This window comes from Balaenoptera ricei, chromosome 1, assembly GCF_028023285.1.
Source record: "Balaenoptera ricei isolate mBalRic1 chromosome 1, mBalRic1.hap2, whole genome shotgun sequence".
NCBI lineage: Eukaryota > Metazoa > Chordata > Mammalia > Artiodactyla > Balaenopteridae > Balaenoptera > Balaenoptera ricei.
In genome coordinates, this window is record NC_082639.1 from 42029296 (window position 1) to 42046013 (window position 16718).

The 16718-nt window shown below is 38.1% G+C and overlaps 1 protein-coding gene across 1 annotated transcript in view; it reads right to left on the reverse strand.

Annotated features, from left to right (window-relative positions):
- The window catches only part of FAF1 (Fas associated factor 1), a 458337-nt gene that overhangs the window by 33535 nt on the left and 408084 nt on the right, over positions 1 to 16718 (reverse strand). Inside the window, exon 18 of the mRNA XM_059922257.1 lies at positions 7966 to 8181. Coding sequence (XP_059778240.1) covers positions 7966 to 8181 — 216 coding nt within the window. The remainder of the gene's footprint in view (positions 1 to 7965; positions 8182 to 16718) is intronic.

Sequence of the window (16718 nt, forward strand, 5' to 3'; positions counted from 1 at the left end):
GGGAACTCAGCCCCACCCATCAGCAGACAAGCGGATTAAAGTTTTACTGAGCTCTGCCCAACAGAGCAACACCCAGCTCTACCCACCACCAGTCCCTTCCATCAGGAAGCTTGCATAAGCCTCTTAGATAGCCTCATCCACCAGAGGGTAGACAGCAGAAGCAAGAACTATAATCCTCCAGCTTATGGAATGAAAACCAAATTCACAGAAAGATAGACAACATGAAAAGGCAGAGGACTATGTACCAAATGAAGAAACAAGATAAAACCCCAGAAAAGCAACTAAATGAAGTCGAGATAGGCAATCATCCAGAAAAAGAATTCAGAATAATGATAGTGAGGATGATCCAGAACCTCAGAAAAAGAATGGAGGCAAAGATAGAGAAGATGCAAGAAATGGGTAACAAAGACCTAGAAGAATTAAAGAAAAAACACCTAGAAGAATTAAAGAACAAACAAACAGAGATGAACAATACAATAACTGAAATGAAAAATACACTAGAAGGAATCAATAGCAGAATAACTGAGGCATAAGAACGGATAAGTGACCTGAAGACAGAATGGTGGAATTCACTGCCATGGAACAGAATAAAGAAAAAAGAATGAAAAGAAATGAAGACAGCCTACGAGACTTCTAGGACAACATTAAACGCACCAACATTCGCATCACAGGGGTCCCAGAAGGAGAAGAGAGAGAGAAAGGACCCGAGAAAATATGTGAAGAGATTATAGTCAAAAACTTCCCTAAGATGGGAAAGGAAATAGCCACCCAAGACCAGGAAGCACAGAGAATCCCAGGCAGGATAAACTCAAGGAGAAACATGCTGAGACACACAGTAATCAAACTGACAAAAATTAAAGACAGAAAAATCATTAAAAGTAACAAGGGAAAAATGACAAATAACATACAAGGGAAATCCCATAAAGTTAACAGCTGATTTCTCAGCAGAAACTCTACAAGCCAGAAGGGAGAGGCATGATGTATTTAAAGTGATGAAAGGGAAGAACCTACAACCAAGGTTACTCTACCCTGCAAGGATCTCATTTAGATTCGATGGAGAAATCAAAAACTTTACAGACAAGCAAAAGCTAAGAGAATTCAGCACCACCAAACCAGCTCTACAACAAATGCTAAAGGAACTTCTTTAAGTGGGAAGCACAAGAGAAGAAAAGGACCTACAAAAACAAACCCAAAACAATTAAGAAAATGGTAATAGGAACATACATATCTATAATTACCTTAAATGTGAATGGATTAAATGCTCCAACCAAAAGACACAGGCTCGCTGAATGGATACAAAAACAAGACCCGTATATATGCTGTCTACAAGAGACCCACTTCAGACCTAAGGGCACATACAGACTGAAAGTGAGGGGATGGAAAAAGATATTCCATATAAATGAAAATCGAAAGAAAGCTGGAGTAGCAATACTCATATCAGATAAAATAGACTTTAAAATAAAGAATGTTACAAGAGACAAGGAAGGACACTACATAATGATCAAGGGATCAACCCAAGAAGAAGATATAACAATTATAAATATATATGCACCCAACATATAAGCACCTCAATACATAAGGCAAATGTTAACAGCTCTAAAAGAGGAAATCGACAGTAATACAACAATAGTTGGGGACTTAAACACCTCACTTACACCAATGGACAGATCATCCAGACAGAAAATTAACAAGGAAACACAAGCTTTGAATGACACAACAGACCAGATAGATTTAATTGATATTTATAGGACATTCCATCCGAAAACAGATTACACTTTCTTCTCAAGTGCACACGGAACATTCTCCAGGATAGATCACATCTTGGGTCACAAATCAAGCCTTGCTAAATTTAAGAAAATTGAAATCACATCAAGTAGCTTTTTCGACCACAATGCTATGAGATTAGAAATAAATTACAGGGAAAAAAAATGTAAAAAACACAAACACATGGTGGCTAAACATAACATTACTAAATAACCAAGAGATTACTGAAGAAATCAAAGAGGAAATCAAAAAATACCTAGAGACAAATGACAATGAAAACACGACGATCCAAAACCTATGGGATGCAGCAAAAGCAGTTCTAAGAGGGAAGTTTATAGAGATACAATCCTACCTCAAGAAACAAGAAAAACCTCAAATAAACAATTTAACCTTACACCTAAAGGAACTAGAGAAAGAAGAACAAACAAAACCCAAAGTTGGTAGAAGGAAAGAAATCATAAAGATCAGAGCAGAAACAAATGAAATAGAAACAAAGAAAACAATACCAAAGATCAATCAAACTAAAAGCTGGTTCCTTGAGAAGACAAACAAAACTGAAAAACCTTTAGCCAGACTCATCAGGAAAAAGAGGGAGAGGACTCAAATCAATAAAATTAGAAATGAAAAAGGAGAAGTTACAACGGACACCACAGAAATACAAAGCATCATAAGAGACTACTACAAGCAACTCTATGCCAATAAAATGGACAACCTGGAAGAAATGGACAAATTCTTAGAGAGGTATATAACCTTCCAAGACTGAACCAGGAAGAAATAGAACATGTAAACTGACCAATCACAAGTAATGAAATTGAAACTGTGATTAAAAATCTTCCCACAAACGAAAGTCCAGGACCAGATGGCTTCACAGATGAATTCTACCAAACATTTAAAGAAGAGCTAACAAACATCTTTCTCAAACTCTTCCAAAAAAATTGCAGAGGAAGGAACACTCCCAAACTCATTCTATTAGGCCACTATCACCCTGATACCAAAACCAGACAAAGATACAACAAAAAAAGAAAATTACAGACCAGTATCACTGATGAATGTAGATGCAGAAATCCTCAACAAAATACTAGCAAACAGAATCCAACAACACATTAAAAGGATCATACACTATGATCAAGTGGGATTCATCCCAGGGATGCAAGGATTCTTTAATATACGCAAATCAATCAATGTGATACACCATATTAACAAATTGAAGAATAAAAGCCATAAGATCATCTGAATAGATGCAGAAAAAGCTTCTGACAAAATTCAACACCATTTATGATAAAAACTCTTGGGCTTCCCTGGTGGCGCAGTGGTTGAGAATCTGCCTGCCAATGCAGGGCACATGGGTTTGAGCCCTGGTCTGGGAAGATCCCACATGCCACGGAGCAACTGGACCCGTGAGCCACAATTACTGAGCCTGCGTGTCTGGAGCCTGTGCTCCGCAACAAGAGAGGCCGCGATGGTGAGAGGCCCGCGCACCGCGATGAAGAGTGGTCCCCACTTGCCGCAACTAGAGAAAGCCCTCGCACAGAAACGAAGACTCAACACAGTCATAAATAAATAAATAAATAAAAGAACGTGAATTTCAAAAAAAAAAAAAAAGAAGTGGTTACTTAAGAACCATTCCATTTAAAAAAAAAAAAAAAAAAAAAAAAAACTTTCCAGAAAGTGGGCACAGAAGGAAACTACCTCAACATAATAAAGGCCTTATACAACAAACCCACAGCAAACATCATTCTCAAGGGTGAAAAACTGGAAGCATTTCCTCGAAGATCAGGAACAAGACCAGGATATCCACTCTTGCCACTATTATTCAACATAGTCTTGGAAGTCCTAGCCACAGCATCAGAAGAAAAAGAAATAAAAGGAATGCAAATTGGAAAAGAAGAAGTAAAATTGTTTGCACATGACATGATACTATACATAGAGATAATCCTAAAGATGCCACCAGAAAACTACTAGAGCTAATCAATAAATTTGGTAAAGTTGCAGGATACAAAATTAATGCACAGAAATCTCTTGCATTCCTATACACTAACAATGAAAAATTAGAAAGAGAAATTAAGGAAACAATCCCATTTACCATTGCTAGAAAAAGAATAAAATACCTAGGAATAAACCTACCTAAGGAGGTAAAATAACTCTACTCAGAAAAGTATAAGACACTGATGAAAGAAATCAAAGATGACACAAACAGATGGAGAGATATACCATGTTCTTGGATTGGAAGAGTCAATACTGTGAAAATGACTATACTACCCAAAGCAATCTACAGATTCAATGCAATCCCTATCAAATTATGAATGGCATTTTTTACAGAAATGATTTTTTATGAACAAAAAAATCTTAAAATTTGTATGGAGACACAAAAGACCCTGAATAGCCAAAGCAAACTTGAGGGAAAACAACAGAGCTGGAGGAATCAGACTCCCTGACTTCAGACTGTATTACAAAGCTATAGTCATCGAGACAATATGGTACTGGCATGAAAACAGAAATACAGATCAATGGAACAGGATAGAAAGCCCAGAGATAAACCCACGCACCTATGGTCAACTAATCTATGACAAAGGAGGCAAGGATATACAATGGAGAAAAGACAGTCTCTTCAATAAGTATTGCTGGGAAAAGTGGACAGCTACATGTAAAGGAATGAAATTAGAACACTCCCTAACACCATACACAAAAATAAACTCAAAATGGATTAAAGACCTAAATGTAAGACTGGACACTATAAAACTCTTAGAGGGGGGTTTCTCTGGTGGTGCAGTGGTTAAGAATCCGCCCGCCAATGCAGGAGACACGGGTTCGAGCCCTGGTACAGGAAGATCCCACATGCCGTGGAGCAACTAAGCCCCTGCGGCACAACTACTGAAGCCCACGTGCCTAGAGCCAGTGCTCCCAACAAGAGAAGCCACCACAATGAGAAGCCTGCACACCACAACGAAGAGTAGCCCCTGCTCGCCGCAACCAGAGAATAGCCCACGTGCAGCAACGAAGACCCAATGCAGCCAAAAATAAAATAAGAAAAAAAACCAACAACAAAATACTCTTAGAGGAAAACATAGGAAGAACACACTTTGACATAATTCACAGCAAGATATTTTTTGACCCACCTCTTAGAGTAATGAAAATAAAAACAAAAATAAACAAATGGGACCTAATGAAACTTAAAAGCTTCTGCACAGCAAAGAAACCCATAAACAAGATGAAAAGACAACCCTCAGAATGGGCAAAAATATTTGCAAACGAAGCAACCAACAAGGGATTAATCTCCAAAATATACAAACAGCTCATGAAGCTCAATATCAAAAAATCAAACAGCACAATAAAAAAAATGGGCAGAAGACCTAAACAGACATTTCTCCAAAGAAGACATACAGATGGCCAAGAGGCACGTGAAAAGATGCTCAACATCACTAATTATTAGAGAAATGCAGATCAAAACTACAATGAAGTATCACCTCACACTGGTCAGAATGGCCATCATCAAAAAATCTACAGACAGGCTTCCCTGGTGGCGCGGTAGTTGAGAATCTGCCTGCTAATGCGGGGGACACGGGTTTGAGCCCCGGGCTGGGAAGATCCCACATGCCGCGGAGCAACTAGGCCCATGACCCACAACTACTGAGCCTGCGCGTCTGGAGCCTGTGCTCTGCAACAAGAGAGGCCACGATAGTGAGAGGCCCGTGCACCGCGATGAAGAGTGGCCCCCGCTTGCCACAACTAGAGAAAGCCCTCGCACAGAAACGAAGACCCAACACAGCCAAAAATAAATAAATAAATAAAATAAAAATTAAAAAAAAAATCTACAGACAATAAATGCTGGAGAGGGTGGGGAGAAAGGGAACCCTCTTGCACTGTTGGTAGGAATGTAAATTGATACAGCCTCTAGGGAGAACAGTATGGAGGGTCCTTAAAAAACTAAAAACAGAAGTACCATATGACCTAGCAATCCCACTACTGGGCATATACCCTGAGAAAACCATAATTCAAAAAGACACATGCACCCCAATGTTCACTGCAGCACTATTTACAATAGCCAGGACATGGAAGCAACCTAAGTGTTCATTGACAGAGGAATGGATAAAGAAGATGTGGTACATATATACAATGGAATACTACTCAGACATAAAAGGGAACGAAATTGAGTTATTTGTAGTGAGGTGGATGGACCTAGAGTCTGTCATACAGAGTAAAGTAAGTCAGAAAGAGAAAAACAAGTATCGTATATTAACGCATGCATGTGGAATCTAGAAAAACGGCATCGATGAACCTATTTGCAGGGCAGGAATAAAGACACAGATGTAGGGAACGGACGCTGGACACAGGGCGGGCGGGGGGGATGAACTGGGAGATTGGGATTGACATATGTGAACTGCCCTGTGTACAACAGGTAGCTAGTGGGAACCTGCTATACAGCACAGGGAGCCTGCTCGGTGCTTTGTGGTGACCTAGATGGATGGGGTGGGGATGGGGGCGGGAGGGAGGGAATACGTGTATACATGTAGCCCATTCACTTCATTGTACAACAGAAACTAACACAACATTGTAAAGCAACTATATACCCCAAATAAAAAAAAATAAAATGTATCTTAGAGATAAGCTAGTCTAAGCCCCTTTTCATATAAAGTAGGAACATAGAAAGTAGGAACTCCAGGAACGACTCCTTCTCCCTATTTATCCATTATTATAAAAAAAGTGATAATTCAGTAGTGCTTCGTTATCTCCAAAAATAGAAAAATCACTGTCTCACAACACAAAATATTCTTTTCTTAGAAAGTGGCCTTCTTACATTGGGCCAAATTTGCCTCCCAATAACTTTCAACTTAACTGGTCCCACTTTATCATTGAAGCTGCACAAAATCAGATCCCTGTTTTTCACGGCAGGCTTTCAAGTAGCTGAAGACAACAATCACATCTCCCATGGCTGTGCCTTCTCTAGAGGAAAATATTTCCCCAAATGATATGATTTCCACTTCCCTTCCCTTCCTACCAGCCCTGTCCTAGATAAGCTCCTGTTGCTTTTTTTTTTTGGCCACGCCATGCGGCATGCGGGATCTTAGTTCCCCAGCCAGGGATCGACCCTGTGCACCCTGAATTGGGAGCGTGGAGTCTTAACCACTGGACTGCCAGGGAACTCCCAAGCTCCTGTTTCTTCAGGCGACAGCACAGAGTTTCAGCATGGAGTCTAAGGACTACTCAGGGGTAGTTTACCTTCGTAAACAGTTGACTACGACTTGTTATTCTCTTGTTAGGATTATACCTCTAAAAATGCAGCTGGCTTTTTGTTGGGAGTCACAACAGATTATTAATGTATATTCAGCTTAATTCAACCACCATAACCTCTACTAAAGCATGATTCTTTCATCCCAAACTTGAGCAATTGGTTTTCTAAGCCTATGCAGGCATCTCTTTCTATGTCTATATATTTCTGTAAAATTTTTCTAGGTTCATTTTTGCCTATTATTTCACTATTTTAAGGCTTTCTTGAATCTTATTTTTCATAATCCATAAACCTGATAACGTCTTCATTTAAGTTGCCAATAAGTGTGATGAGTAATAAAGAATTAAATATAGAGCCTCTTGTTTCCCTCCAGGAAGAGGGCAGTCTCTTAGTCAACAGTTTCTGGACACATCCATTTAATCAGCAATGAATCTACCTGTCGATTTACATCTCTCTATTTTTCCCCAGAATACTATGAGAGACTATCAAAAGCCTTGCTGAAATACAGATACACAGTGAATATAGGTCACCCTCCCTGACTTCCCAGGCTAGTAAGAACTGTCAAATCACAAAATACTCTTGGTTTAGCATGACTTGTTCACGAACCTATAATCATTGACCCTGATCTGACTGTTAAGCTGTTAAGCACATAATTCTCAGATCTACCCTAAGGTATACAAAGATGAAACCTTGGGAAAGCCTGTATGAGTGCTGGAATAGGGGAAACAACTAGGAAGGAAAACCTAGTACCTAATTTCTTACCTAGGCTACTACGCACATGTCTGCTGGCCTGGGAAGCCATACCTTCTCCAAAGGCTGAGGAGAGAAAGGTGTGCAGAACAAAGAAGGACTCCCGAGTGTGTGGTCTTGTGGTAAGTTGTGCCATGGCACTTTTCTTGGACTACTTTGTCCAGCCCTAATGATGGGCTATCTCCCATCTGGACACACTTCCTGAGATAGGCATGGGAACTTACATCTCTCCTAGGAAAGGTACTCAGTAACTTGAATTCATCCCATGGAAATCCTTTGGAAGCTACAAAATCAAAGACGATCTGGAGCTTATTGCTGGCCAGGAAACGCCGCTCGAGGAACTCGCCACTGGGTGTCCGGATCCGCAGTTTGCTCACAGGCTCAGCATTTTCTTCCTTTGGCTCTGGAGGCAGGGCCTGCTCTAAGGAGAGTCTGATGGCCTAAAGAGGGCAAAAATCAGGTGTTAAACTGTTGATGGATGGAACTGTGGGGGGGTGGGGGAGGGAGAGACAAGAAAAAACCTGCTGCTTTCTAGAAACTCATCAAAAAGCTATTGCCCATTTATTAACTAAGCCTAATGCTTGGACAACAGAATTATGTGTTTTTCATTTTCTTAATATTAGCCCAATAAGCAATTAATTAAAATAAATCCCACCTTGATGACACATTAAATTGATAGGTAACTACACAGAAAAGAAAGGTAATTTATTTTTTACTGAAGGGCTCAGGTATTTGTGATTCCTTTCTAGGGTATGAATTAAGGCTGTGAGAAGCATTTGCAAAAGACGCATGCGCACGCGAACACACACACACACACACACACACACACAGATAGGGGGTGGAGAGAGAAAGAGAGAGGGAGAGAGAGATGGGGAGTGGGGAAAAGAGAGAGAGGGAGAGAGAGCGCGAGCGCGCGCGCGCAGAAGAGAGAGAGAACATACATTTCCCAAGTAGAAATGACTGAAGATTTTGTAGAATTCTGGATAATATATTAATAACAAAATGGAGGAAAGACTCTGTTTGGGGTGATGAAAATGTTTGGAAATAATGGTCGTAGTTGCAAGACTGTGAATGTAATTCATGCCACTTAACTGTACTTAAGAATGGTTAAAAAGGCAAATTTTTGTTACATATATTTTGCTACAATAAAAAAATGGAATGGAAAGAAATTAAAATATCAGGCTTATTGGGGGCAGGAGACTATGGTCCTAGTTCCAGCTTTGCCACTAAACTGCTGTGAGATTTGGCCAAGTCCACATTTCTGGACCTAGATGTTGCACAGACTCAAACAGGTGGGGTAAACTGTTGGGAGATCTCATGGCTAGAGTTGGGCTCTAGTTCTCAATCTAGTATTACGCTGTTTCACATTCAAGATATTCCAGTGGAAGGAGTTTAAAGATCTCTGATGTCCCTGCCTGTGGCAGAAATTCACTAAAACCTTTTTGTTCCTAGAACTGTGGCAGGTTCCTTAGACAAGTAAGCCTGGTATTAGCATGCTCAGCTTCACAGTTATATTGTGTTCCTGGTTACTTTCACATTTCTATGTTCCCAATTTTCATCAATAGGAAAAACAAAAATTTCCCCCAATTAACATGAGTGAGAGAAATTGGGATATATGTTCTCTAAAATCTCAACACAATTTTCAAAGTTGGTGTCACTCCCTTTGGAGAAAAAACAACAACAACAAAAACCCTATTAAACAACTCTTAGGTAAAAGGGGAAATATAATGAAAACTACAGAATATCTAGAAAACAATGACTGTTGAAATTTCATATTCATATTGGAATCTCTGGGATTCATTTAAAGCAGTGCTCAGAGGAAATTCATAGCCCTAAAATTCTTATATCATTCAAAACGAAAGAATAAAAATAAGTTAATTGGGTCTTCCCTGGTGGCGCAGTGGTTAAGAATCCGCCTGCCAATGAAGGAGACACGGGTTTGAGCCCTGGTCCGGGAAGATCCCACATGCCGCGAAGCAACTAAGCCCCTGCACCACAACTACTGAGCCTGCGCTCTAAAGCCCGAGCCACAACTACTGAGCCCGTGTGCCATAACTACTGAAGCCCGTGCACCTAGAGCTTGTGCTCCACAAGAGAAGCCACAGCAATGAGAAGCCTGTGCGCAGCAATGAAGACCCAGCGCAGCCAAAAATAAATAAATAAATAAATAAAAAATAAAAGTTAATTAAGAATTAGACTTAAAAAACTAGCAGAACAAAAAATACCAATAAAACAAATGGAAAGCAAGCTGAGAAGAAAATAATAAAACTAAAAGCATAAAGTAATGCATTAGAAAAAAAAAGAAAAACATAACCAGCTAACCAATAAATAGGCTGCTTCTCTGGAGAAAAATCAATAAACTTACAAACAAATAAAAAGAAACACAAAAATGGTAACTTACAGGGGGTGGGGGAAACAGGGTGGAAGAAGTGACGGCGTTTTCTGAATATGCTTTTTTATGTTTTTTACTTCTGATTCATGTAAATGTATTACCTGTTACGACTTCCCTGGTGGCGCAGTGGTTAAGAATCCGCCTGCCAATGCAGGGGACATGGGTTCGAGCCCTGGTCCAGGAAGATCCCACATGCTGCAGAGCAACTAAGCCTGTGCGCCACAACTACTGAGCCTGCGCTCTAGAGCCCATGTGCCACAACTACTGAAGCCTGCATGCCTAGAGACTGTGCTCCGCAACAAGAGAAGCCACCGCAGTGAGAAGCCCGCGCACCACAACTAGAGAAAGCCCGCGCACAGCAACGAAGACCCAACGCAGCCAAAAATAACTAAATAAAATATATTACCTGTTAAAATATATTTAAAACAACCAATAGCAGAACAAAGTTTGCTCAGACTCCATTATGTATGAGAAATTACTTTCTGTGTTATTCAGGATAATCTGGTTGGTTCTAGAGTACTGAAGTATTTTCAAAAGAGCATTAAAAATTTCTGCAGTGTACAGAGAAAGCTAGTCTTTTCTATGATACCGAGGTCATTTTCCTTCTGGAGGCACTGGATAATATCACCTACTTCATAGAGGATTATAAACATGGGAATTACATACACAATATATGTAAAGTTCCCAGTGTGGTATCTGAGACATAACAGGCTTTGGTTAATGGTTGCTTGGGGTTACACTGGCTAAACAGTCTTACACTCTCATTTTTTATATGGGGAAATTGATACCCAGAAATGGAGACAAAAAATATAGTTAAAAAATCAGAAGAACAGAAAGTTAAACCAGTTACTTTTATCTTTCTTTTGGATACTATGAGTGGAAGTTTATCTAATATTAGTGTTCTGGGTCAGCAATGAGTTTCAGCTAAATATTTTCAAATATTAAACTATTTTAGTAACACTGTCATACATTAATAACCCAATGAAGAGATGAACCTGTGTATATCAAAATTAAGTTCCAATTATGTCTATTATAGCGTTCACTATACTGTATTACTTATTTGTTTAATGTCTGGCTTTCCCACTAGCCTGCAAGCTCTGTAAGGATGTGGAAATATGTCTTAGTTTTAATTCCAAGTATAGGGAATAGTACAAAATAGATGCTCAATGTATATATTTGATAAGAAGAGGAGTAAACTAACATGTTAACTGAAATACTGCATGTAAAAGTGCTTAGTATGGTGATAAGCACATAGTAAGTGATCAGTAAATGCTAAAAGAATCTGAATATCACGGCTTCTATTTCTAGGAACCAAGAACTGAACATCCTGAGTTTCCTTTCTCTGAGGTTGACTCCCTCCAGCATCAACCGTTCAGATTAACTTTCCACATTATGTGTCCTGTAAGGGCTAGCTAACCAAGAATTGTTTGTAGGATAAACTACCTCTATGGATTAGTTACATACATTTTCTAAACTATTAATGGAATCATTTGACTATTTCTCTCTAACACTGGTGGTTCTTTAAAACCGTCTCTTTGAGATTAAACATTTTTCCTGATTATAAAAGTAATATATATTTATCACAAAAACCAGATTAAATAAGAAAACATTACAATTAATTTCTAGATTCACCACCAAGAGATAGCCACTGCCATCATTTGAGTGTTACACTCATTAATTTTTCTAACCATTTTTAAGTGAACAATTCAGTGGGATTAAGTACATTCACAATGTGTGTTACCATCACCACTATCTATTTCTAAAACTCTTCATCACCTCAGACTCTCTCCATTAATTTTCATGCATATTTTCATATAAATATATATTTTAAACTTTAAAAAAATTCTTCTGAATCAGCGATATACACAGCTTCATCTTTTGTCCAAAGTCATGTATTTTGTCGTTTTAAAGTTTTTACTGAAATATCCATGTAAAAGTGCACATCTTAAGTGTACAACTTGATAAATTTTCAGTAAGTGAACATACCTGTATAACTAGCACCCTGATCAAGCCTCTCAGGGCCCTTTTGCCCCCTTCTTGAGAATTACCTTGCTCAAAGTTAATCACTATCCTGACTTCTAACACTGCAGTTTAAAAAACTTTAATCTTTACATTAAATCTAATATATGGTTAGGAAACAGGCTTTGGGTATGACAGCCAGAGGTTCAAATCCTGGCCATTAGGCATATGACAGTCTTTATGAACTTCAGGTTCCTTATTTAACAGGGCTGATAATATCTTCCTTTGTATAAAATGCAGTCATGTATATAAAACACTTAGCAAGTGCTGACACATGGTCAGCACTACAATCAGTGAGAAGTGCCCAGCATTGAACTTCATGCTGTAACACTGTACTCAACAGATGACAGTCATTGTTGGTGTTGTTATCATTATCATTATTCCCTTTGCACCTACTTTAAATCAGAACTTAAGGTGATATTTCCTGGTTTCTCCTCCTGTTCTTCCTTTAATCCACCTATCTGCTTGCTTTCTATTTTGACATTTCCCTGCACAGTATAATAACAGATGCTACATTATTGTCTGAAATCAACCAATTGTACTATAGACAAATAAACAACAGTAGCTCATTACCCCATTCATTGTGCAGACAATGTCTGCTGCTCAGTGCACCCAGTCTCCAGGGCTTTTCCCCAGAAGGAAAACAGACCTTAGACATCCCTCACCAATGATACAATGTGGAAAACAATGAAGAGATATTAGGTAAGTCAGCAACCTTGGGATCTGAATACCCAAGTTTTACTGGTAAAAAAGAATAAAAATACATCAGTAGCTCAGTTTCAACTGGCTAAAACAAAGGCCTCATGTAAGTAAATACTGTGGTAAAACAATGACATAAATAACACCTACTCTTGAATAGCAGTCATAGTAAACACCATTGTTAAACTTCAATTTGGTTAGCTCAACAAATAGTTTTTTATTTCCATTATTTTAGGTTTGTAACAAAACAAGAAAACCTAGTATAAGTTGGAAATATGAACTGATCTTGGGCCTTTTTGTTTCACTAAAGCCAAATGAATAGTCAAGGCATTCACATCTCAGGGGTGAGAAATAAGGACTTTCGAAGTGAAATTAGGCAGTGAAGATAGATACCCAATTATATTTTTTAAACAGGAAGGATAAGATATACTTACACCAATCTTTTACAATAAGAATCAAAGACTGGTTTAATTTACACCCACACACGCATACATAAATACATGCACACGCACACTATCTTCTAGGCAGTTATGAGTACCCACCAAATAACAGTTTATAGCTGGCTGAAGCAGAGTGTGAAATAGGCTAAAGCCAACATTCATTAATTCCATGAATTCTTACTGAGCACCTCCTATGTGTCAGGCATTGTTCTAGATAATGGGAAAATAACAGTGAACAAAATAGATAAAATATTCTGCTTACGTGAGGCCTATATTTTAGTAGGGTGGGAGAAAAACGACAAATATACACACAGGAAAATACATAGTTTGTCACATAGTGATGAGCAGTATGGAGAAAAGTGGAGGGAGTATTGGTAGAGGGAGGGAGGGGTACAACTTTAAATACTGTAAACCTCAATACAAATACCGTAGGCCTCAGTGAGTAAGAGGCCTAAAGGAGAGAAGGAGTCACATTTACATCTGAGAGAAGTATTATAGGCAGAAGTCACAGTAAATGCTAAGCCCTGGTGTCTGGCTAGACGGAAGAATAGCAAGGCAGCCAATGTGGCTGGAACAGAATGATCGGGGGAAAGGGGTAGGAGTTGAAGTCAGAGAGGAAGCAAAGGAGAGGAGTGATTAGATCATATATGCCTTGAGTAGTCCACTTAATGGTTTTTTTCCCGTTTTAAAATTTAGGCATAATTTATATACAGTAAAACTCATCCTTTTAAATGTATAATTCTGTGATTTTGATAAATGCATACATTTGTCTAACCATCATCACCAGCCAAGACAAAGAACAGTTCTATCACCCCCCCCCCCCCAAATTCCCCTATCCCCAGGCAACCTCTGTTTTCTGTCCCTGGTTTTGCCTTTTCCAGAATGTTATATAAATTTAATTATAAATGTCATATAAATGGCTTCCTTCATTTAGTGTAATGCATTTGAGACTCATCCATGTTGTTGAATGTATATATATCAGTAGTTCACCCCTATTTATTGCTGATTGGTATTCCATTTTATACATATACTACAGTTTGATTACTCATCCTCCAGTTGAGGGACATTTGAGTTGTTTCCAGTTTGGGGTAACTACAAATAAAGCCACTATGAACATCTGAGTACAGACTTTTGTGTGAAAATACATTTCACTGTTACTTTCATTTCACTTGTATAAGAACCTCGGTGGACTGCTGGGTCATATGGTATGTGTATGTTTAACTTTTTAAGAAAGTTCCAAAGTGAATGTGCTATATCATTAATGATTCCCACCATTAATATATGAGAGTTCCAGTTGCTCTTCATCTTGGTCAGTACTTGGTATTGTCCATTTTTCTTTTAAAAAGCTACTCTAATTGGTGTGTATCTATTGTGGTTTTAATTTGCATTTCCCTAATGACTAATAATGTTGAACATCTTTTCATGTGCTTACTTGCCCCTGTGTATATCTTCTTTGGTGAAGTGTCTGTTCAAATATTTCACCCATTTTTAAACTAGGGTTGTTTTTTTATTATAGAGTTTTGAGAGTTCATTATATATTCTGGACATTAGATAGGTGATTTTCTCTCAGTCTGTGGCTTGTCTTTTCAATTTCTTAACAGTGTCTTTTGAACAGTAGAAGTTCTTAATTTTGATGAAGTCTAATTTAGATATTTGTTATTTTATGACTTGTGCTTTCGGTGTCAGAACTAAGAAATCTTTGCTTAACTCAAAACCATGAAGATTTTCTCCTATGTTTTCTTCTAGAACTTTAATAGTTTTAGATTTCACATTTAAGTTTATGACCCATTTTGAGTTAATTTTTGCACGTGATGCAAGATATGGATTGGAAGTGTTTTCACTGTTTTGTTTTCAATTTTGTTTTGCATACGGATATCCATTAGTTTGCAGCATCATTTGTTGAAAAGGCCATCCTTTCTCCATTGAATTGTCTTTGCACTTTTGTCAAAAATCAATTGACCATATATGTGTGGGTCTATTTCTGGACTCTTTGTTCTGTTTCATTGATATATAGGACAGTCCTTTTGGCAAATCCCATACTGTCTTGATAATATTGTCTTGAACTCTAGTAGTGTAAATACTCCAACTTTGTTCCTTTTATTTTCAAAATTGTTTTTTGGCTATTCCAGTTCTATTGCCTTTTCACATAAATTTTAGAATCAGTTTGTCAAGTTCTAAAAAAAAGAAAAAAAAAATCCTGCAAAGATTTTGATTTTCCTGCCAAGGAATCACTGTAAAGATTTTAGCTTTTATTTTATTCTTTTAAAAATATTTATTTATTTATTATTTTTGGCTGCCTTGGGTCTTAGTTGTGGCATGCGAGATCCTTCGTTGCAGCGTGTGGGCTCTTCAAATGTATAGACAGTATTTAAAGTCACGATAATAAATGAGATGATCAAAGGAGTATAATGGATCTTATATGGGAACAGTTGGTCTGACCCAATCCTGCAGCCATTCTTTGCTCCTGGCAACCAATCATCCATCTAGAGGGCAAGAATAGCTTACTAAAAATACAGCCTCACTGCTGGATTAAGTAAATCAAGGCAAATTATCATATTTTGTGAACTAAAATTCAGATATATGATTTTTGGGCTGCTTCTGGATATGAAGAACAGGCTGTAGGTAGTGATTTGGGTACTATGAAACTGAAATTTCTAGTCTATTTTAATGGTTCATGAGGCTAGCAGCAGAATACTCCAAGTTGGAACTACCTAAGAAACTGTGGATATATGCTCTCTATAATTATAATAAGGTGTATTTATATATTGGCACCTACCTTATTAAGTTGTTGCAGAGATTCAATAAGATAATGTCTGTAAAGTGCTCAGCACAGAGTTTAGGACCTATTAATTGCTCAACAGATAGTGACATGCTGATAGCAAAGATGATTATCATTATGGCCCAGCGTAGTGGTGTTATCGACGTGATAAGAAGCAACTTACATAAGATGAAAACACAGATTATAAAAAGCAGTTTTAGTTTAATAACCTATACATGGTACTGCCTTTATTCTTCCTGTGTGGGCTAATAGGTAGAAAGAATACTGGATAGGAGCTCTGGTTCTGCTTTTACCAGACAAATGTTAGGTAAGGATTTAAAAATAGGCTTTTTAATCCTGCTATGATCTTACTTTCTTCATCTGTAAGATGGTAATGATACTATCTCCCTTACCCATTTGTAGTATGGTTATGAAGATTAAATCAGAGACCTGAAGAGAAGTGCCAATGTTTCTAATTCCATGCTCTTCTGTTCTCTCATTTAATGGTCTTTAATATCACTCAGGATTTTCTACTTGAAGAGGCATCAAGATGTGAAAGGAACCAACTCTGGATAGATGGGCAAAAATGTAACTTTTAAGTTTTCTGTTTGAGGAAACCAGCAGCAAAAGGGAATAGTTTTGTGCCCATTCTCTCCTACCCATGATTCT